This window comes from Dama dama, chromosome 11 (assembly GCF_033118175.1).
Source record: "Dama dama isolate Ldn47 chromosome 11, ASM3311817v1, whole genome shotgun sequence".
NCBI classification, from domain to species: Eukaryota; Metazoa; Chordata; class Mammalia; order Artiodactyla; family Cervidae; genus Dama; species Dama dama.
This window is the reverse complement of record NC_083691.1, coordinates 8,486,997-8,508,456: the sequence shown is the minus strand read 5'-3', so window position 1 is coordinate 8,508,456 and position 21,460 is coordinate 8,486,997. Positions and strand designations below refer to the sequence as shown.

The window sequence follows — 21,460 nt, the reverse complement described above, 5'->3', positions numbered from 1 at the left end:
GCCAATTGAGTTTTTTTTTTTTAAATACTTTTAAATTTATTTATTTATTCATTTTTGGCTATGCTGGGTCTTTGTTGTGCAAGGGCTTTCCCTAGTTGCGGTGAGCAAGGGCTACTCTCTAGTTGCGGTGCTCGGGCTTCTCATTGCAGTGGCTCCTCTTATTGGTGAGCTCAGGCTCTAGAGTGGGCTTTGGTAGTTGCAGCACACACGCTTAACTGCTCTTGCAGCATGTGGGATCTTCCCAAACAAGGAATCAAACTGATGTCCCCTGCATTGGCAGGCAGATTCTTAACCACTGGACCACTGCGGAAGTCTGCCAATTGAGTTTTGATAGTGCTGTTAGTTCCTTTTACCCAGTCCTAAAGACTGCGGGTGATGAGTGCAGTGAAAATGCTGCATTATTGGCCAAATGTTAGAAATAGATTTAATTACGTGTGTGGCAGTGTGAGTTTCCCTAGTCACTATGTAACTTGGAAGGAATTTCCCAAATAGGAATTATCCTTTCCAGTAACAATTTACCTATTGTTAAAGCTGTTGCTCTCTTGCACGGAAAAGCTTCAACCTAGTGTAAAAACACACAGATCACTACTAAGACATATGTATATCTTTGAGATGGTGACATTTAGACAAAGTCCAACTGTCATAAGTCAAAGGGCCCCTTAGGACGGGGTAAGTGGCCTTGTGACCCATAAAGTGGCTTTTCAAGATTTAGGGCATATAGTACAATGTGCATATACTTAATCAGCTGCCATGGGAGAAAGTTTCCAAAAATACTGTTTTCTCCTTAAGACAATTTTCTCAGGTGCCCAATGAGTTAAATAATGTACATGCTGGGGACTTCCCTGGTGGTCCAGTGACCAATACTCCATGCTCCCAATGCAGAGGGTCCAGGTTCAATCCCTGGCCAGGGAACTAGATCTCGCATGCTACAGCTAAGACTTGGAGCAGCCAAATAAATATGTATACATTTTTAAAGTACATGCTGGAGTAATGACAACTGTGCTCCAACAGACACTATAATGGAGAAGGAAATAGCAACCCACTCCAGTGTTCTTGCCTGGGATATCTCATGAACAGAGTAGCCTGGCAGGTTACAGTCCATGGGGTTGAAAGAGCCAGACACAACTTAGCAACTAAACCACCACCACCAGGCACTATAAAGTTTGTTGTTGTTGTTTCCATTTCTTTTGATTTTTAAAATTAATTAATTTATTTAGGCTGTTCTGCTCTGGGTCTTCGTTGCTGTGTACGGGCTTTCTCTACTTGAAGCTCGTGGGCTCTAGAGCAAGGCCTCAGTAGTTGTGGCTCATGGGCTTAATTGCTCTGCGGCATGTGGGATCTTCCCAGACCAGATGGAACCTGTGTCCCCTGCATTGGCAGGTGGATTCTTTTCTACTGTACCACTAGGGAAAAAAATTTTTTTTAATAAATCAAGTCCAAACCATATTTGTGTGACAAGGTCAAAAATTCCCCTCTTTTGTTGCCGTATCTACTTCTCTTCTTTAGGGACAATTTCTTGAGCCTGTAGAAGGAAGTCTTTTACTGGATAAGCAGGATTAACAGAGAGCAGTAGACATTCTCAAGGATGAACAAGATGAGTTTTTAAAGCTGTTTGGCTGTGGCATCAACAAGCTGATTCCCTTTAGCTTCCACAGTGTCAGATTTTGAATGCCCTGGTGTTTTAATAATTGTCAGCTGTGTTGGTGGGGCTTCCCCGATGGACACAGGAGCCCGGTGGGCTACAGTCCATGGGCTTGCAAAAGAGTCAGACGTGATTCAGCGACTAAACAAGAGTGGCAACAAAGTAGGACTTTCAGCATAGCCTGGTGGCATACCTGCCCAGGTATATCAAAGACCTTCCCAAGTGGAGGCAAAAAGGCATTGGCTATCTTTCCCCACAGGGATACTAAAGAAGGTGCTGCATAAATCAATTACTAAAAAAAAAGATACCAGTTGGAGTGGCTGAGAGCCGTGTGTGTGAGTTTGGGACCACAGGATGTCAGGGAATCACACTATTTTTTTTTTTTTTCCAATCATATGGCTTTTAAAAATATCTATTTATTTTTGGCTGTGCTTGGTTTTTGTTGCTGCTCGAGGGCTTTCTCTAGTTACGGCGAGTGTGGGCTCCTCTTTGTTGCAGCGTGCTGGCTTCTCATTGCAGGGGCTTCTCGTTTCAGAACACAGGCTCCACAGCATGGGCTTAGTAGTTGTGACACACAGGCTTAGTTGCTCCGCAGCATGTGGAATCTTCCTGGACTGGGGATCAAATCCGTGTCCTCTGAATTGGCAGGCAGATTCTTAACCACTGGGCCACCAGGGAAGTCCCATAAATATTATTTATAGCTCTCAGATCTTGAGAATAAATCGCCAGCCTTTCCCATTTGGGTCTCTCACTGGTAAGATGGGGCTTTCCCAATGATTCAGTGGTAAGGAATCTGCCCATAATGCAGGAGACATAGGATATGCAGATTCAATCCCTAGGTCAGAAAGATCCTCTGGAAGAGCAAATGGAAACCTACTCTGGTATTCTTGCCTGGAAAATTCCATGGGCAGAGGAGCCTGGTGGGCTACAGTCCAAAGGGTTGCAAAGACTCAGACACGACTGAACACACACACACAGACTGCTAAGATAAGTGCATTATGAGGACTGGTACAAGGAATTACAAGTCCCCTCTTAAGAAATTCGTAAATAATAGGTCTTATTTCATTTGATGCCCATGATTTAAGTGGCCACTGTTGAATATTAGGTAGAGGTTTAGAATTATTAACAGTCATCTTACCAGGGGTTGTTGTTCAGTTGCTCTCATGTCAAACTCTTTGCGACCCCGTGGACTGCAGCATGCCAGGCTTCCCTGTCCTTCACTATCTCCCAGAGTTTGCTCAGACTCATGTCCATTGAATCAGTGATGCCATCCAACCATCTCATGCTCTGTCACCCCCTTATCTTCCTGAAGTAGCTGGTTTAATTTTTCTAATATCCGAGGAAGAAGATTGTAATTCTTTAGGCACTTGTGACAACAGATCATCAACTTTTTTCTTGGTCTGTTTGAGCCACTGATTTTATAATCATCAACATTTCAGTAACAGATTTGGATCAGCATCTAAACTTTCAGAGTCTAGAAGCATTTCACCTTCTAGTGAAAAGGCTATAGGAGTGCTATAGGTTTTAAAAAGTTCTCATCCTATTAAATGAATTGTGGCACATTTTGCTAGAAGAAACACATTTCCCTATGATAGTTCCTAACTGAAAGATCATAGGTTCTGATTTGCAAACTTGCATAGATAAATGAGAAACCTCTACTATTTGAATTGATTGTTTACTCAGAGGGAAAGGATAGCAAATAAGGGTAGGGCTTCCCTGATAGTTCAGTTGGTAAAGAATCCGCCTGCAACGCAGGAGACCCCAGTTGGATTCCTAGGTAGGGAAGATCCCCTGGAGAAGGGATAGGCTACCCACTCCAGTATCCTTGGGCTTCCCTTGTGGCTCAGCTGGTAAAGAATCCGCCTGCAATGCAGGAGACCTGGGTTCAATCCCTGGGTTGGGAAGATCCCCTGGAGAAGGGAAAGGCTACCCCTTCCAGTATTTCTGGCCTGGAGAATTCCATGGACTGCATAGTCCACGGGGTCGCAAAGAATCAGCCAATACTTTCGAGAATCGATAACACAGCCCCAGCATCTACAAGGGCTTTTGAAGTTTCCCCTCCAATTGTTATTTTGATTTCCCCTAATGCACTGAGGAGGAGGAAGGCCCTCTGATGATCCTCAGCTCACACCTATTTCTTTTCAGTTTTGTCGTGTTCCAAATCCCACTGAGATTGATGGCAATCTCGTTTGAAATAACCAGGTCTCTTGCAATAAAAACAAGTGTAATTATTTCATTTTTGGCCAGAGTTAGAAAAAGGTGTTTTCATAGAGCCCCTAAGCTGTTGCAGTTGTACATTTTTGAAGTTAGCAACTCTTTCCCTTTCTTTCTTTTGGAAGGCTTTAGACAGCTTGTCGAAAATAGCGACAAGCGTATCGGTATGTACTGTGGTCCAGTCCGGTTCATGTCTTTTAACTAGCTTTGCCAATTCTTCATCTAATCCTTCTAAAAAGATTAAATTATTTTTTTTTAAATGTGGACCATGTTAAGGTATCTATTGAATTTGTTATAATACTGTTTCTGTTTTACATTTTGGTTTCTGGCCACAAGGCATGTAGAATCTTAGCTTCCCGACCAGAGACCAGAGACGGAGCCCACACCCTCTGCATTGGAAGGTTTAGTCTTAACCACTGTGATAGGGATGGAGTAAAGGGACAAAGTAAGTGATTAAATAGTTAATCCCACTAGGGGACTGTAAGAAGAAAACTGTGAGAGACCCCTGTATGTTAAGGATTACTCAAGAAAGCAGATTTGCTTAACCACAAAACCAAGCAGGCTTGCTTAGCAACAAAACCATGCAGCAGAAGCACAAGATATGCCACCAAACAATATAACAATGGTGGTATGAGCCCCACATCCTGCCCAATGAGCTCAGTTAAGTTAATGATCCCTTGGACTTGCTCTCCGCACACGTAAAAAACAATGGCCTGCGGACCTAGCTTGACCATGTAGGGACAAGAAAACGCCCTTGCTCAACTTGGAGGTGGAACTGATAATAGAAGCATGACGTCTACTCAAGAAGGACACAGAAATTCTTCTCCCCCTCCCCGCTTTTCCCTTGATTACAAAACTGTAGCCCAGTAAGTTCTCAGGGTGCAGCACCCCCTCGCCCACCCACTCGGAAGCCTCACAAGCATCCTATTCTAATGAATCACTTCTTATCTATCACTTTGCCTCTCGCTGAATTCTTTTCTGCCCTGAGTCATAAAGAACTATGGTACCGGAGCTCTTCAGAGCCTCCCAAAATGACACCTGACCATTTCAACTCGCCTGTCAGGGAAGTCCCTAAAAAGATTAGATTCAGAACTGGATCATTTTGATGATTTTTAAAATAATTTAAAAAATTTACTTACTTTTGGCTGCTCTGGGTCTTCACTGCTGCGAGGGCCTTTCTCTCGTTGCAGAGAGTAGGGGCTACTTTCGAGTTGCCCTGGTGTGGTGGCTTCTCACCGCGGTGGCTTCTCTGGTTGAGGAGCACTGGCTCTAGGGCACGCAGGCTTCAGTAGATGTGGCGTGTGGGCTCGGTAGTTTGGGCTCCCAGGCTCGAGACCACAGGCTCAATAGTTGTAGCTCGCAGGCTTAGTTGCTCCTCGGCATATGAAATCTTCCAAGGCCAGGGATCGAATCTGTGCCTCCTGCATTGGCAAACGATTCTTTACCACTGAGCCACCAGGGAAGCATCATTTTGATGGTTTTGAAAACTCTTCGGGGCCATTCTGGAGTGCTCATTGAAAGTTTTCTCAAACCACTCAAAAGAAAGTAGCTTCTCCAGGCTTTTATTTACATTGGTGGATCTTTGCCCAATCTGTTCTCCCAGGAAAAATTTTGGGGCTGTCTTGGCACAAGATATGAGTAAGTTCTCTACATCTGTGAAACTCTGCAGGCTCATGCTTGTGAAAATCTTCCATAGGCAGCTTCCATTCTGCCTCTTGTGGCCATTCTTCAGCTTCATTCATTCATTCATTCAAATTCATTCATTCATTCATTCAAATGCACAAGCTGAGATAAATCTAAATATCCTAGCTCACATGTCCTAAATGTCAGATCAAATTCCCCAGCAAATCCTAAAGGGTCTTGTAAAGGGTCTGAGAAATCCTTACTTAAATTTTTAGGTTCAGTTCTAGTCTAAGGAATATACATAAGGGCAAGCTCACCTCTTCCAGTAGATTTCTCCCTTGGAGGCGCAGGAGCAAGTGGAGGAGACAAGTCAGGATATGGAAGTTCACAAAGGAGAGACTATAAAGTCAACGAAGGAGAGGAAGGAGGAGGAGAATGGGAGAGGGTAGGTTCTGAGCTTTTCTCCATTTAACAGCAGTTTCGAACAACTTCCGAGTAGTTTCCTGTAAAGACGCCATCATCATTACCATGCTTGCAAGTTTCCAACTACCAGTAGAAGTACACTCCCCATCCCATTAGTGTAATTTTAATAGAGGACTTTTTTTCTATTGTGCATGCCAGTTAACTAATTTTGGTGAGTCAAATGTTCCAGATTTTGGCCACTTCAGACTGGGCTTCCCTGGTGGCTCAGCAGTAAAGAATCTGCTTGCAATGCAGGAGACGGAGTTTGATCCCTGGATTGGGAAGATCCCCTGGAGGAGGGCATGGCAACCCACTCCAGTGTTCTTGCCTGGAGAATCCCATGAACAGAAGAGCCTGATGGGCTACAGTCCATACATAGTCCATAGGGTTGCAAAGAGTCAGAAATGGCTGAGTGACTGAGCACCCAAGACATAATTTATCTTCTGTTAGATCTTCCCATTTTGCCAACTATTTGCATTGTATGGACTTTGCAGGTGTTGTACAGGAAGCCAGCTGGAGTTGTAGTGGGTGGCTGCCCGTCCAGAAGCTGCCCAGCTTTAGAAGTGTGATTTCCCATTTTCTTTTAGTTCCATCTTTTTATAAGGTCTGAACAATTACCAAGGTTATCGGTGTGCTGCTTGTGAGCCTAGCTCCTCAAGGTGTCACCCTTGAGTTGGTTCTGCTCTGCGCTCTCGGTTTCTTCAGCCTGCAGGCTAAATCCACAGCAGGAACTCCCAGCACTGAATAACCAGTTCAGTGTGTGTGTGGATATCCTTGGGAGAGCTGTAAATAACTTCAAGTGTAATGACAGGTACCCTGTGGAACCGCTGCTCATCACCAGGGTTAATCCTCAGACACTGACATAGCTTCTCATTGCCCGAGGACACCTCGTGGCTAGAGGGAGCAGATAACCCTTTTCTGAGCCAAATCCAGTTTCTTCTTGTTGTCAAATAGTTTGTTCGAGGGCTTCCCACTAGGTGGCGCTAGTGGTAAAGACCCCGCCTGCCAATGCAGGAGACTTAGACTTGCGTGCGATCCCTGGGCTGGGAAGATCCCCTGGAGAAGGAAATGGCAACCCACTCCAGTGTTCTTGCCTGGAGAATCCCGTGGACAGAGGAGCCTGGCGGACTACAGTCTTTGGGATCACAAGAGTCAGACACAACTTGGCAACTAAACCACCACCACTACCGCAGTTTGTTCAGACTGCCACAGCAGTTTATTCAGGCCATATATACACAATCTTTCCAGTTTAAGCCAAATTAAATAAGGTCAGCCAACCCAGTTCATTCCAAGGTTCCTTCTAGGCTTCCTCTGTCTAGGAACATCTCCCCAGGTCCCTGCCTAGGAAATTCTCCCCAAGTCCCTTTGTCGTTGTTCAGATGCTAAGTGGTGTTTGACTATTTTCGACCCCATGGACTATAGCACACCAGGCTTCTCTGTCCTTCACCATCTCCCAGAGTTTGCTCAAACTCATGTCCATTGAGTCGGTGATGCCATCCAACCAGCTTATCTTCTGTCGCCCCCCTCTCCTCCTGCCTTCAGTCTTTCCCAGGATCAGGATCTTTTCTAATGAGTTGGCTCTTCACATCAGGTGGCCAAAGTACTGGAGTTTCAGCTTCAGTCCTTTCAGGTCCCTACCACCCAGGAAATATACTGATACCTCTTAAGAATCCAAGTCTTAAAATTTTAATAGCTCAGACTAAACTCAGGACTGTCTGATAGAATTAACAGATGTAAGTTAACATATATAAAGTAGATAAACAACAAGGATCTACTGTATAGCACAGGGGTCTATATTCAATATCTTACAATAAACTATAATAGAAAATAACTTTTTCAAAAAGAATATAAATACATATATACATATAACTGAATCACTTTGCTATAAACCTGCAACTGACACAGTATTGTAAATCAATTATACTTCAATTTAAAAAATGACTCAGGACTGTCCAAAATGAGGTTCAGATAATGAGATAGAACTCACCTAAGCATCTGAAGGGCACTGTGAAGCCCGGAGCTCAAGGGGCTCACTTCCACTGTGTGTGGGGGTGGGGGGGGGGGTGCAAGTCTGATACCCGGTCAGGGAACTAAGATCCCAAGTGCTGAGCAGCATGGCCAAAATTTTTTTTAAAAAGTAGACTCTATGTGACTGCAGGTGGTTTCTCCGATACCCTGCAGCCCACGCCAAGTAATATCGACAGAAATAATCAATAATCAATCTATAATAAAGAAAAGGAAAGAGTTTGATTGGAGCCAAGCTGAGGATGACAGTGCAGGAGGAGGCTCGCAATAGCTCTGAGGACTGCTCTGTCGAAGTGTGTCTCTGGCCTTAAGTTTTCTACCTTACAGAACAAAGAACAGACATCCATTTGACAGGACTACATTCCTTCAAGGTTGCAATAGAGACAGATTTACTATTTACACAGTGAGACAGCAGGACCCTGGTATTAGGGAAGGGAACCTTATTTCCAAGGGAGTGTTAGCATGAATGCTATATTCTTATCTTCCAAATAGACATTCTTTTAAAAAAATTATTTTTCCTGGAGTACAGTTGCTTTACAATGTTGCGGCAGCTTCTACTGTACAGCAAAGTGAGTCAATCTATGTGTATACCTACATCCCCTCTTTTTTAGATTTCCTTCCCATTTAGATCGCCACAGAGCGTTGGATTCTGGGTGGCCACAAGTCCTGGGTGACCTCAAGCAAGAAGATCAAACAAGTCAATCCTAAGGGACATCAGCCCTGAATATTCACTGGAAGGACTGATGCTGAAGCTGAAGCACCAGTACTTTGGCCACCTGACTCAAAGAACTGACTCCTTGAAAAAGACCCTGATAATGGGGAAGATTGAAGGCAAAAGCAGAAGAGGGCAGCAGAGGATGAGGTGGCTGGATGGCATCACTGAGTCAATGGAGATGAACTTGGGCAAACTCTGGGAGGCAGTGAGGGACAGGGAGACAGTGAGGGACAGGGAGACCTGCAGGGCTGCAGTCCATGGGGTTGCAAAGAGTCAGACACAACTTAGCCACTGAACAAGAACAGAGCATTGAGCAAAGTTTGCTGAGCTATAAGGTAGCAGACAGACATTCTTTACCATGATGATTAAAGTAGATGTGCTGTGTGTGTTTGATCGGCCTTGAGTCAATCTGATTGAATTCACACCAAGTTCAGGGTGAACCATATATAAGCTAAAATGAGGTCCCCATACCTCAATATGTGAATTTTTCCATCAGAATGTAATCACCTTACTTACCTTTCTAATCTCTTCCACAGTTCTTAGTCTATTAAAATTTTCTACTTCTTAGGTCAGTTTTGATAATTTATATTTTGCTGAAAAACATTTCCTTTTGATATTTCATGTTACCATAATATCTTAAGTGATTAATAGCATTCTTTTATTATTATTATTATTTTTATTAATAGCATTCTTATCTGTTTTTATACTGTTTTCTCACTCCTAATGTTGCAGATTTTTGCTTTCTCGTTTTGACTTGTCTTTAATAAAGATTTTTCTCATTTTATTTGTATTTTCAAATAAATTTTATTTATCTTTTCAGTATCTTTCCTACTTCATTTCTGTCAACTTTCATCTCATTCTCTCCTCTTCTCTTTTACATTTAAAAAAATTTTAATTTTTAAATTATTTGTTCGGCTGCTCTGGGTCTTAGTTATGGTATGTGAACTCTCAGTTCTCTGACCAGGGGTTGAACCCAGGCCCCCTGCATTGGGAGTGTGGAGTCTTAGCCACTGGACCACCAGAAAAGCCCCTTCTTTCTTCTACTTGATTGCTATTTTTCTAATTTCTTAGAGTGAATATTTGATTCACTTATCTTTGGTCTTTTATTAATAATAAAAATATTTAAGGCTGTCCATTTTTATCTGGTTACAACTTTATGTCTCAGGCAGTTTTAGCATGAAGAATTCATTTCCTTACTGAGACACTTTTAACAATAAAAGTATACTGTGCGGCTTGGGTAATGAAAAGTGAAGAAAAAATACACAAAGCCCAACCCCACTATAGTTCAATTACATCATTCCAGTATTTTCCTGTAGCAGTCAGAGGGGAAAACACAGGAATCAGGAACGATGCTGGGCATGGCAAAGGATTTGACCTTGCTTCTCAAGGAAGGAGATGGGCACTCTTTTAGCAGGAATGAGGTTCAAAAGTTGGGTCAGCAATAGGGATGGTGGGGTGGTGAGAAGTGGATTTCAGAGAAAGAGTCCAATGGCAAGAGATTTCATCTTCAGAGTACAAGAAGTTTTTGGTGGTGCTTTTTTTTTTTTTAAAGCATCAAAGAAAATTCCAAGGAGAAAAAAGCAAGCTGTAACCCAGGATGCAGAATGCAAGGTTCTGCCTCCTCTCCTCTTCTGTGAGGCCCCATCAGCAGGAGGACTGGGGGCGTAGGGGGTGTTTGCAGCCTTTCAGCGAAACAGGGCAGAGAGCTGCTTATAAATATGCTCCAACTGCTCTTGGGCTGTTGTGCTCTTGCCAAGGAAGGCGGCAGGCATTTTTAGGCCCCAGGGTGGGATGTCCCAAACAGATGGCTTCAGATTGTTGGGGATCCATTCACCAAAATAACTGCTATTTTGGTTTTGTATATGAAACATCTGCTCAAAGCAGGGCATGGCTGTGATGCATTTTAGGAGGGGTTTATCAACAGCTGAGGGAGGGTCACAGCCTGTAAGGGAAGGAGGAAAGAAGTAGGGGTTAAGAGGACCTCACAAAGGGACCCCACATGGGGATGCCCTAAAGGTCAGGGTAGTGAACCTTGAGCCTCTGGACAATGAGACCCAGGACCAAAGCCTGCCTCCCCTGCTGACCCAGAGATAAGCACCTAAGATACCTTCAGTGTGGGCAGGTAGTGAAGAGAGAGTCAGATCTCCAAGGAGAACCCCCTTGAATCAGAGAGAGGAAGAGGCAGCTGGTGCGATTCAGGGCAAGGAGCCTGAGGACCAGATTATGCATATGGAAAGTGGGGAAACTGATGTCCAGGAAAGAGGAAAGAAATGACTGGCTGAGGATCCAGGAAGGCAGGACCCTGAGCACTGGACTCCTGGCTCCACCAAGGCTCAGAGTCCTGCTCGGTCTGTACCAGGGTAGGGAAGTCTCTTGGCCCTGATTCTGTGGAGTAAGGTGGGAAGGCAGCTGCTGTCAGGGAGAGGAGTAAGTGTGGAAAAGTGAGGTAGGAAGACAGTAGACAGAAGGAAGGGAGGGAGGAAGGGAGGGGAGGGGAGAGTAGACAAGAAGCTGGAGGGACCAGAAAGACAGCCTGTGTTTAATTTGAATTGGGGTGGGGGGTTGGCGAGCATCCCTGCTTTTCTCAGGCTGTGTGTGCTAAGTCACTTCAGTCATGTCCGACTCTTTGTGACCCCATGGACTCTAGCCTGCCAGGCTCCTCTGTCTAGGGGGATTCTCCAGGCAAGAATACTGGAGTGGGTTGTCATGCCCTCCTCCAGGGGATCTTGCCGACCCAGGGATTGAACCGGTGTCTCTTATGTCTCCTGCATCGGCAGGTGGATTCTTTACCACTAGTGCCACCTGGGGTACTGAGAGCTTTTTAGGGTCTGCTTTACCAGATACTAATTCTGGAGGGGTGCATTTGACAAAGCAGAACTCAGGGCACCTTGTCATGAGCTGGCGTGGGGGTTAAGGTGACACTGCAATCCAGTGACGGGGCAACGGTTCTCCCAGACACTCTCAGAGCCAGAGCTTAAAGCTTTGACAAACATGGGGGGCTCTCTTTAACAATAATAAAACTGAGACTTTCCTGGTGATCCAGTAATACCCTGTGCTCCCACTGCAGGGGACTTGGGTTTGATCTCTAGTTGGAGAACAAAGATCCCGAATGCCACATGGTGGGGCTAAAAAAAGAAGAAGAAGAAGAAGAAACTCTAAAACCAGAATTACAGAGTTTTGCAAGGGGCCAGGTACCCTCCATCTCTGCTCAGAGCCATCTCTAGTTTCTCCTCCCTCATCCTCTGCAACCCAAGTCCTACCTCTTCCGAGGAGCTGGGGAGGTGGGAGCAGGTGGTCCCTGGAGCTTGGACTTGGGGGTCAGGCTGATGAAATTTACATTTTAAGGCAGGACAAGAAAATTTGTCTAAATAATTTTATTTATTTAGTTAGGACTGTGCTGGGTCTTCACTGCTGCAAGGACTTTTCTCTAGTTGTGGCGAGTGGGGGTTACTCATTATTGCAGAGCATGGGCTCGGGAGTTGTAGCACAGGACCTTCACTGCTTCAGAGCCTGTGGGATCTTCCCGGATCAGGGATCGAACTTGTGTCTCCTGCATTGGCAGGTGGATACTTTCTTTACTGCTGAGCCACCAGGGAAGCCCCAGGACAAGAAAACATAAACACAAAATTCTCTCTGTGTCCATGTGGGCCTCCTCCCTTTTCTTCAGGGTGTAGTGTCTCTGCATTATCCATTAACCAGGGCTCCTCAAAGATTGGGAGTGCCTACTTGATTACAGAGATCATTTATTTTTCTTTTCTTCTGATGCCAACAGTTTAACTTCTTAGAAGACTAGCATTATTTCCCAATTCTGTAAGGGGTCATGGTGACTTACTTCTCACTTTGTTTGGGCTTACCTGGACTATGTGCATTTGGTGAACTTTATGTGAAATGTTAGTACGTCATTTTGATGTATGATGCATGTGTATGTGCCAAGTGGCTTCAGACGTGTCTGACTCTGCAACTCCATGGACTGTAGCCTACCAGATTCCTCTGTCCATGGGATTCTCCAGGCAAGAATACTGGAGTGGGCTGCCATGCACTCCCCCAGGGGATCTTCCCGACCCAGGGGTCGAACCCATGTCTCTTATGTCTCCTGCACTGGCAGGTGGGTTCTTTACCAGCAGCGCCACCTGGGAAGCCCCTTGATGTAGAATACTTCATCTTAAAAATGTATATGACTGTACCTTTGACTTCTAACAGGTGGAATGTTCTCCGAGCTTCTGAAAGAATCTGTCTCTTGCATTATAATCCTCAGTTTGGCTTGAATAAAATTCTCTTTTTCTTTCTTGACTGTTAATTGAATTTTCATCCACAAGGAAAACCTGGGCTGGCTATGTAATCCAGCCAAGTCAACTGCATTCTTGAAACCTCAATTTTCTCATCCATAAAATGGGAGGGGTATTTACCTCCTTCAGGGCCACTGTAAAGATTAAATAATACATATAATACTTAGCACAGTGTCTCACAAATCATAAGTACTCAATAAATGGCATGCCTGACATATGGTAAGCATTCTGTACATGATTATAATAATCATCCAAACTGGTTTCAAGTTCCACTTCAAATAGCACAGATTCCACAAAGCCCTTTTTAAAAAATAACATGTAATATACATCCAATAAAGTGCATAATTAAGTGAGAAGCTCAGTCAGTTTTTACATAAATATGCACCTATGTTGTTACAGCCCAGATCAAGACACAGAACATTTCCAGAGCCCCAGGGGCTCCCACTTTTCTCTTCCCAGTCAATGCTTCTTGCTCTCCACCTCCAAGAGATAGTTATTATCCTGATTTCTATTGCCATAGATTAGACTGCTTCTGAAACTTCTTATGCATGGACTCATAGTGTATTATTTCATTTTATTATAATTCTAAACTAACCACCACTCCTTACTAAAGAGACCTGTAGCTTCTCAGACTTTGGACTCCATCACATCTGATTGGACGCCTCGGATGTGGACTTTGGCTTCCTCTTCCATACTGCTTGTCAGGAGTTGTTTGTTTCTTAACCATATCAATTGTTGAAAACTCAGCTTCCCAAACATACTGTCATAGAAACAAATGTAGCAGAGTCTAATGGCTAAACTGCAAACTACTTCCAGCCAGTAGTTTCCACAGCGGCCAACACATGTTAAGTGTCATTGTGTTTCTTTCCAATATTTAAAATATCCCACTGTGCTCCTACCTGCTGCGGCACCCAAGGGTTCCTCGAACACAGTTTGGGAACCATGGTGTAGGCTCTTTTCTTCAATTGGATTTACTATTCTCTCTCAGCCTCCAGGCTCAACTCAAATGCCACCTCCTCTGTGAAGAGGTCCCCACTGGCCAAAAGCAAACCATATCTACACCAAATTATTTCTCCAGCTGGAATGAACATTTCTTCCTCTGGGATCCCTGGCAATTTAATGGGTAAAAAGCAAGAATTGTTCTCTGATACCCAAGATGTAAACAATGTAATATTTCTTTATTTCTCGGAATTGAATACAGTTTGGTTGAAGCCCCCGCTGTTTGCGGTTGCTGAGACTTCATTTGAAGGGTACTTCTGTGTGGCTCTCCCCTTGTTCCTGGGCTGTCTCTGGGCTATGGGACTTGCACAGTCCAGGCAAAACTGACCTGTTCACACCAGCTGTGTTCAGAGGCTGCCACCACAGTGCTCACCAGTCCATTCAAAAGTGGCTCTACTGCTGCCCCAAAGCAGGCTGAGCAGAGGGACTCATTCCCGGCTCTCAAGGTCATGGGGGAAGGTCCTTGGTGCCTCGGTGCCCAGGCTCTCACACCCCGCCCCCCAAAAGCCCTAACCACTCAGGGAGTCTGTGTGCATGTGGGCTAAGTCAGTGCCCCTCAGAATCTGCTGCTTGGGGGAATCCAACCTCCCCCTTGGGAAGAGGTTATTAGTTCCCCAGAGTTTGCATGCAGGCAATGGCACCCCACCCCAGTACTCTTGCCTGGAAAATCCCATGGATGGAGGAGCCTGGTGGGCTGCAGTCCATGGGGTCACTAAGAGTCGGCCACGACTGAGTGACTTCACTTTCACTTTTCACTTTCATGCATTGGAGAAGGAAATGGCAACCCACTCCAGTGTTCTTGCCTGGAGAATTCCAGGGACGGCGGAGCCTGGTGGGCTGCCGTCTATGGGGTCGCCCAGAGTCGGACACGACTGAAGTGACTTAGCAGCAGCAGCAGCAGCAACCTGAGGGCTTAATGTGGCCCTCAGATGTGTTCTGTTTAGCCAGTGTGATTTATTAAAAATATTTTTTAATCCATTACAGCACTTCAACTTACTGGGAGATGTTGAAATTTTTACAGTTATGATCCTTGGTGATTCCATATACAGCAGTGGTTGGAGCTTGAGTTCGGACCTCTTCCTTCCCACCCCACAAGGCATGTGCTTCCCCTTTAGCCACATCTATGGTTACGTCTGCTTGGCCCCTACAGGCCTTTGAGTTTGACACTCTGGCCTAAGCTTGGAAAAACAAAGCCTTTTTGGTACTGTATTCCAACCTCAAACAAACACAAAAAAACCTGTTAACATTCTTTCCAGCAAGGGTGTACCAAACTGAAGCACTCCAGGCTCTGCGGCTCTTTGTAGGTGTCGGGTGCGGGGGTGGGTGGGTGGCTGAGCTAGAGGCAATTGCTTTTTCATTCTCTGCCAGTGGAACTACAGCAACTAAAAAGGCAGGACACCGACGCAACGCTCCAAAACTGTATTCAGCACTGATTTACGCAGACTCGTTTTGTCATTTTTAACGATATACGGTTGCTTACGGGTATTGGGTCTTTGATAGTTTCCAGCTACTAGGTTAAGAACCTTATAAACATTATCTTGTTGAATTCTTTAGAAAACGCTTCTGAAAGAATGCAGCAGAATCTAAAGGCCCAGACACCAGGAGGAGGGAGTGGGGGTGAACGCAGGGTGAGGGGGGGATGCAACATAAAAGTAGAAGGGAGGCAGGTGCAAGCCCGAGACTGTTGAAGAGGCTCGGACTCAGGACCCAGGGCACCTCAATAGGCCCCTTGTACGCGGGGGGCCCAAATCAGCAGGTCTGGCGGAGGCGGCTGCACTCAGCTGCTTTTGCCTCTCCCTGGTCCGCCCCATTGCCTACTCTTAGGTCCCTCTCTCACCGCCCACCGCCTCCCCCCCGCCCCCCCCGCCGCCGCCCGGCCTCATTCTCTGTCTCTCCACGCGGCTCCCTGTCGCCATTCCCTGACCCCCAGCTTCTCCCCTCTCCGTTCTGCATCTGTCTCTCCACCTGCCCGGCTCCTGGCGCAGTGGCCAAGCCGCAAGCAGGCTCCCCGCCGTCACCTGACTCGAGAGTAAATCACAGGACTCTGCCCACCCCCAGCAGCTGGCCGGCACCGGCTCTGCAGAGGCTGCAGGCCGCGCATGCGCAGCTGCCAGCGCACCTGTCCGCCGGGCGGGCGGGGCCTCGAACCAGCCCAGGGCCTCGAGGGTCCGCAGCCTCGCCCCGCCCTCAGGTTGGCTGGGGGCGCGGGTTAGTGGACCCGCGTGGGTCCAGACTCCGAAGAGGTTGCGGTCCACGCATCCAAACCTGTCCTTCCTTAAGTCAGGACACTGGGGCTGCGCCTGAGCGCTGGACGTTCTCCCCTGGGCATCAGAAAGTCAGACCACAAGTCCCGCGTTTGCGTTTAGAGCTGTGTGACCTTGGGCAAGTGACTTGACCTCCGTGTGCCCCAGAAAAACGGAATAATAATAGCTCAGAGATGTCAAGAGGTCTTGAGCCAGGTCTTGCGTTCCACCGAGAGATTCCAATCTGACACTCCTGAGTCAGGGGTTCCTGAGTGAGTTCACAGTCTGTCACCCGACTCGCTTTCCCAACCATCCTATTTAAAGCAACATCTGTTCTGATTTTTGCCATCCCTAGTAAACATCTCAGGTACACATCGACAGGAAAGAATTTCTTTCTTTGCCCTTTCTTTTACAGGAAATAGGAGCTGCTGTGTTTTATTTTCTGCTGCCTTTGAAGAGGTCTCCAGGCAGATTCCAGGCTACCAGAAAGTCCTGGAGCTTTGCAGCAAGGCCTACCCCGGAGCTTTCCTTCCACACTGTCCCTGACAGTCACTTAGCCCCTCTCTGTTCCTGGAAAAGTCAAACTCATTTCTGACACCTTCTGTATATCTTCCTAGGACACTCGCCCACCCAGTTCCCTCTTGCCACCTTTTGCTCATCTCAGGAAGCCCACCCTGACTGCACCCTACCTGGTCCACTGGGTCAGGTGCTCTGTCATTTGCTCTCAGAACCTCCGTCCTTCAGCTTCAGCATTTACTAGAACAGTAACTCCTTGAGTCCTGTCTGTCTCCTAAGCTAGATTACCGGCTCCTTGAGGGCAATGTCTGTTGACACGTCAAGGAGGGAACACATGGCATCACAGGTGTGTCCTAGGTCCCCGCAATTTACAAACTATCTCCTACTTTTCCAAAGGCAGCCCAAGGCTATCAGTACCTTCCCTGGGTAAAAAGCAGAGCCCAGATATGAAGAGATGACAGATAAATACTTTCCCTCTCTAGGAACCCATAGGAAGGTTCTGTTAGGGTACACTGGGGTGAGGATGAGAAGATGGTTAGATCTTCCTGCCCTGGGGCTGGTGGCTGAACTAGGACATGTGGCCCCTTGTTCTGGCTTCTCCAGTGTTCACTATGGGACCTTAGGAATGTCCTTCTCTAGGCCTCAACTTCTTTAGTTGTCAGTAGAAAATAATGGTTCAGAATTCAGATTTTAAAATTAGATCTTTCCTTTGTCACCTATTAGCAAGGCACTTATCTTCCTTGAGTCTCAATTTCCTCATATCTAAAATGTTATATTTCTTAAAAATATTAAGAAAAGGACCTAGCTCACAGAGCTGTTCCAAGAATGTAATGAGTATTCATTGATTTTTAAGACTAGTTCACTTGTCCTTTTTGACTTTTGATTGGCTCAACTCATTTTTCTTTGAAGTCAGAGGGGAGCCCTGTCTCATATTTCAAAAGCAATCTCCCCCACAAGTTAAATCTAGCAAAAACTGACATGGGACCACTTTGGTAAATGTGGACTCTAGGAAAGATATACTGACCAGAGTTGTCCCACAGCATAGTCCTATTCTATTTGGCACCTAGGTATTTCTAGACTTTGGTTGCCCAAAGACTAGGATTATGTCTGCCTTGTACATGGTTGGAGATCCAATGCCTAGAATAGTGGTTTAAATACAGTAGTGAGAGAAAAATAAATATTTGCTAATGAATGATGCACAACCTAAGACAAAGTCTAGTGCTCAGTTTCTGAGCCTATTTTTTTTTTCACCTGAAAATGGAGATTAAAAACAATGTCCAATTATTGTGAGGATTTAATGAGCTGATGCATGGTGGAAGGTGGATTTATGGATACGGGTACCCAAATAGAGATGGTGTCAATAAAGCTCACGTTACATTGTCATGGGGAGTGGATACTACTACTAAGAGATCTAGCCTCCGAGTTCCTTTTGTGGGCGAGGGGGAGTGAAGGGGGTTGATGGAAAGCTCCCAGGAGGCCGGGGATTCAGGTGCGGAGGCTGCGGAGAGGACCTTAGGACCCAGCGCGCCGGGAGCGCGCGGCGGCCGGGCCGCGCGCGCGGCGCGTGAGGTGAGGGGGAGGGCGCGGCTTTCTCGCCAGCCAGGGACCGCCTCGCGTCCAGCCGCATCTCGGGGGGCGGGGCCGAGCCTCCGGGCCGCAGTGCGATTGGCGGAGGCGCGCGGGAGACGCCGACGGCGGTGCGAGACCCCGCCCCTCCCGCCGGGCCCGGCCCCGAGCGCGCGCCGACGGGTCGGCCGCCTCGCTCTGGCTTGGCTCGCGCCGCGCCCCCGCGCCGCGCCCGCGCGTCAGTCGCTCCCGAGCCGCGGCTGCAGTGGCGGCGGGCGGCATCCAGCAGAGCGCGCAGACGACCCGGGGAGGCGGCGGTGTCGGCGGGCTTCGCGTGAGGAGGCCAGGAGCCCAGAGACTCGCGCGGCGCGATGGCCCCCATCGGCCTCAAGGCGGTGGTCGGAGAGAGTAAGTGGAGTCGGGTTTCCTCCCCGCAGGCGGCGGCTACGGCTGCCCGGGGGAAGCCGGGCTCGGTACCTGCCCGCAGCTCGCCCCCGCCCCCTCCCCCCCTCACCGCCTGCCCGCCGCCTCCGCTCTCGCCTCTCGCTCCCCGCTCGGCCTGAGGCTCCCGGGTTAGGAGGGTCCCGTTATCCCGGCGCCGCCTTCTTCGGAGGGAAGTCCCTCCCGGCCTCCTGCGGCCCTCGTCCCTTCTTCCCCCTCTCTGCTCTTCCCGCATTCCTCCTCCTTCTCTCCCCCCACCCCCCCGCCTTCGCCGCATCCCTGACCCCTCATCGCAGCCCTCCCCTCTTCGCCCCATCCCTCCCTTCGGTCTTTACCTGCATCTCCCTCCACCCCCATCGCTCCACGTCTCCCCATTCACTTCGCCTTTAACCCCCACTGCGGCCTGTTATCCTCCCCTCCATCCCTCTCCGTCACCCCGAGTGCCTTCTCCCCATTTCCCCCTCTCCTTCTCCTCGCCTTCTTTATTCCCCCAAGCTCCTCGATTCCACTCCTCTTTCCATCCTCAATCCCTCCCTCTTTCCCACCCTCCTCCTTGGAGTCGTGACGAGCCAGATCTCGGCCTGCATCCTGCCCGCTTCCCGCTTCCCTCCAGATCCCTCCCCGGGAGCCGGAGCCGCGGTCCCCGGCCGCAGAGACCCACCTGGGAGCGGCGGCTCCGCGCGCCGCGGGGCTCTGGCGCACCGCTCGCTCGCCCAGGGGCCAACTCCTGGCAGCGGGAGAGAAAGCCTGTTTGTTTCCAAAGGCTTCGCTCTGCCGGGGCCGAGGCCACCCGGCTCCTCCTCCCGAGCCGGGGTCTTGGCTTCGAGGGCGGGGTCTTCTCAGGGTCCTGAACCGTCTTCAATCACCTGGGAGACAGGGAGAGCTCTAGGATGCGCGGGAGGAGTGGCCCTGCCCAGCACCGCAGTCTGCGGTCTGCCTGTTCGCAGGATTCAGCCGGGGCTTGATTTCGGGCCGTGCAAACCCCTCTTGCAGGGAGGAAATGGTCGTTCTTGGGTTTGGATGAAAGGCTCGACTTAAATGGATTTTTAAAAAATGGATGATGGAGATTGTGGGGCTGCAGCGGAGTGAGGGCTGACGGTGGGCATATTTGGAAAACGGCGTCTCTGGTGCTAAATAAGCTTGGCGATCTTGTGTAGGCAAATAGTGCCTCTTCAATATTTTGCCCGTTATCTTTAACAGAAAACGGGAGAGGATTGCTGTGGTTTTTGCCGTCTTTTTGCAATCGAGAGAGAATTAAAAGTGGACTTTTCTCTGTGGGAGAGGATAAGAAAGGAAATAGAAGAAAAATGGTGGAAATGACCGTTTCCTTTCCAACGATTCTCTCCAATTAGAGCAATTCCTCTCTTTCTGGCTGTCAGATTGGATTTTTGACTGTGATGGTCCTTTTGGGCATCACTGTATCTTCTTATTCGGTCTTTACGTTGATATATACAAAATTTTCCCAGTTATACAGCCTTATCTGACCTATTACTCCAGGAGAAAATTGTTATAAACACTGAAACCCAAATGAGCAAGTTTTTTTTAAAAAGTGCCCACGACAACACCTGCCTACCCCATTCGGTGAAGGTTCCAAATCACGTACGTTCTATTTTAAAGGCCAATCAAAGCGCTTAGGACTGGAAGGACCCCTAGGGATCTTCTAATGTCAATACCCTCATTTTACCCGTGGGAAAGAAATGGAGGCTCAGAGCAGTTAAATGACTTGCCAAAATCAGCGTTAATTAATTTCCTAAAACCTGGTGTCCATTTCCTTGCAACATTAGTTAATAATAATAATAATAACTTTCTTCATTTTTCGAGGTATAACATTTCCTTCCAATATGCTTTCTAAAGGGTTGTGAAATATGGAATGTTCTGTTGAATGTTACATTCTTTCTAATGTTATATTCAAATAAGGTGCTTTTAAAACAGAATCCTTGAAGCAAGTGTTCTGGAAATCACATTTCTGTGTTCTTTTACTGTGATGCTTGTTCATGCAGGTAGCCCCCTCCCCCCCCCCCCCAGCTTTTTTTAGAAGCAAGTATCAAAAAAACACCAATATGCCATATGGTCAGAATTTATTTTCTGAAACAAAGCCACTGTTTACAAAAAAATAAAAAGTTAATTTTACATAAAATTGGTGAATGTGTAAATAGCATTCTATTTCTATAACAATTGAGTTAGGTAAAAATTTTGGAAAAAATATTTTTACAATTCTTTGTCAGTGACATAAAGGATTCTGTTAACTTTGACTCCTAATTTTGGAACAGTTTCTAGCTTTGCTTTTTTCCTTTAAAAAAATAAACCAAAGATTTTTTTAACCAACATCCCAGTTTAAACGTCACCTTCACAACCTGGTCTTCCCAATCTAAAAATGAACACCTCATAGTCACTGTTTATCATACTCCCTAATTTTATTTTTTTCATTGCACTTAAAATTATATGAAGTGATGTTATTTAGTTTTGGGGGTGGTTTTTTGCTTTTGGTACTTGTTTGATTGTTTCATCCCCTTGAATGTTGCTTCTGGGAGAGCATGGGTCTTTATCTAATATATTCATCCCTGTTCAGTTCAGTTCAGTTCAGTCACTCAGTCGTATCTGACTCTTTGTGACCCCATGGACTGCAGCACGCCAGGCCTCCCTGTCCATCACCAACTCCCGGAGTTTACTCAGACTCATGTCCATTGAATCGATGATGCCATCCAACCATCTCATCCTCTGTCATCTC

General features: G+C 46.8%; 1 protein-coding gene and 1 long non-coding RNA gene across 3 annotated transcripts in view; one reads left to right on the top strand and one right to left on the bottom strand.

Moving 5' to 3' along the window:
* Positions 1–5,810: 5,810 nt before the first annotated feature.
* Positions 5,811–19,505, bottom strand: LOC133064460 (uncharacterized). Its single transcript, XR_009694640.1, has 3 exons — positions 19,394–19,505; positions 12,866–13,101; positions 5,811–5,982 (listed from the first exon to the last, which is right to left on the bottom strand). It is a non-coding gene; the product is annotated as an uncharacterized LOC133064460 (long non-coding RNA).
* STXBP1 (syntaxin binding protein 1) overlaps positions 18,546–21,460 on the top strand; it is a 68,317-nt gene continuing 65,402 nt past the window's right edge. For both annotated transcript variants that reach the window (XR_009694639.1, XM_061154602.1), the window contains exon 1: positions 18,546–18,699. Coding sequence is in view for 1 of the 2 variants with exons in the window: in XM_061154602.1 (XP_061010585.1) it covers positions 18,663–18,699 (37 nt within the window). In the remaining variant the exon portion in view is untranslated. The remainder of the gene's footprint in view (positions 18,700–21,460) is intronic.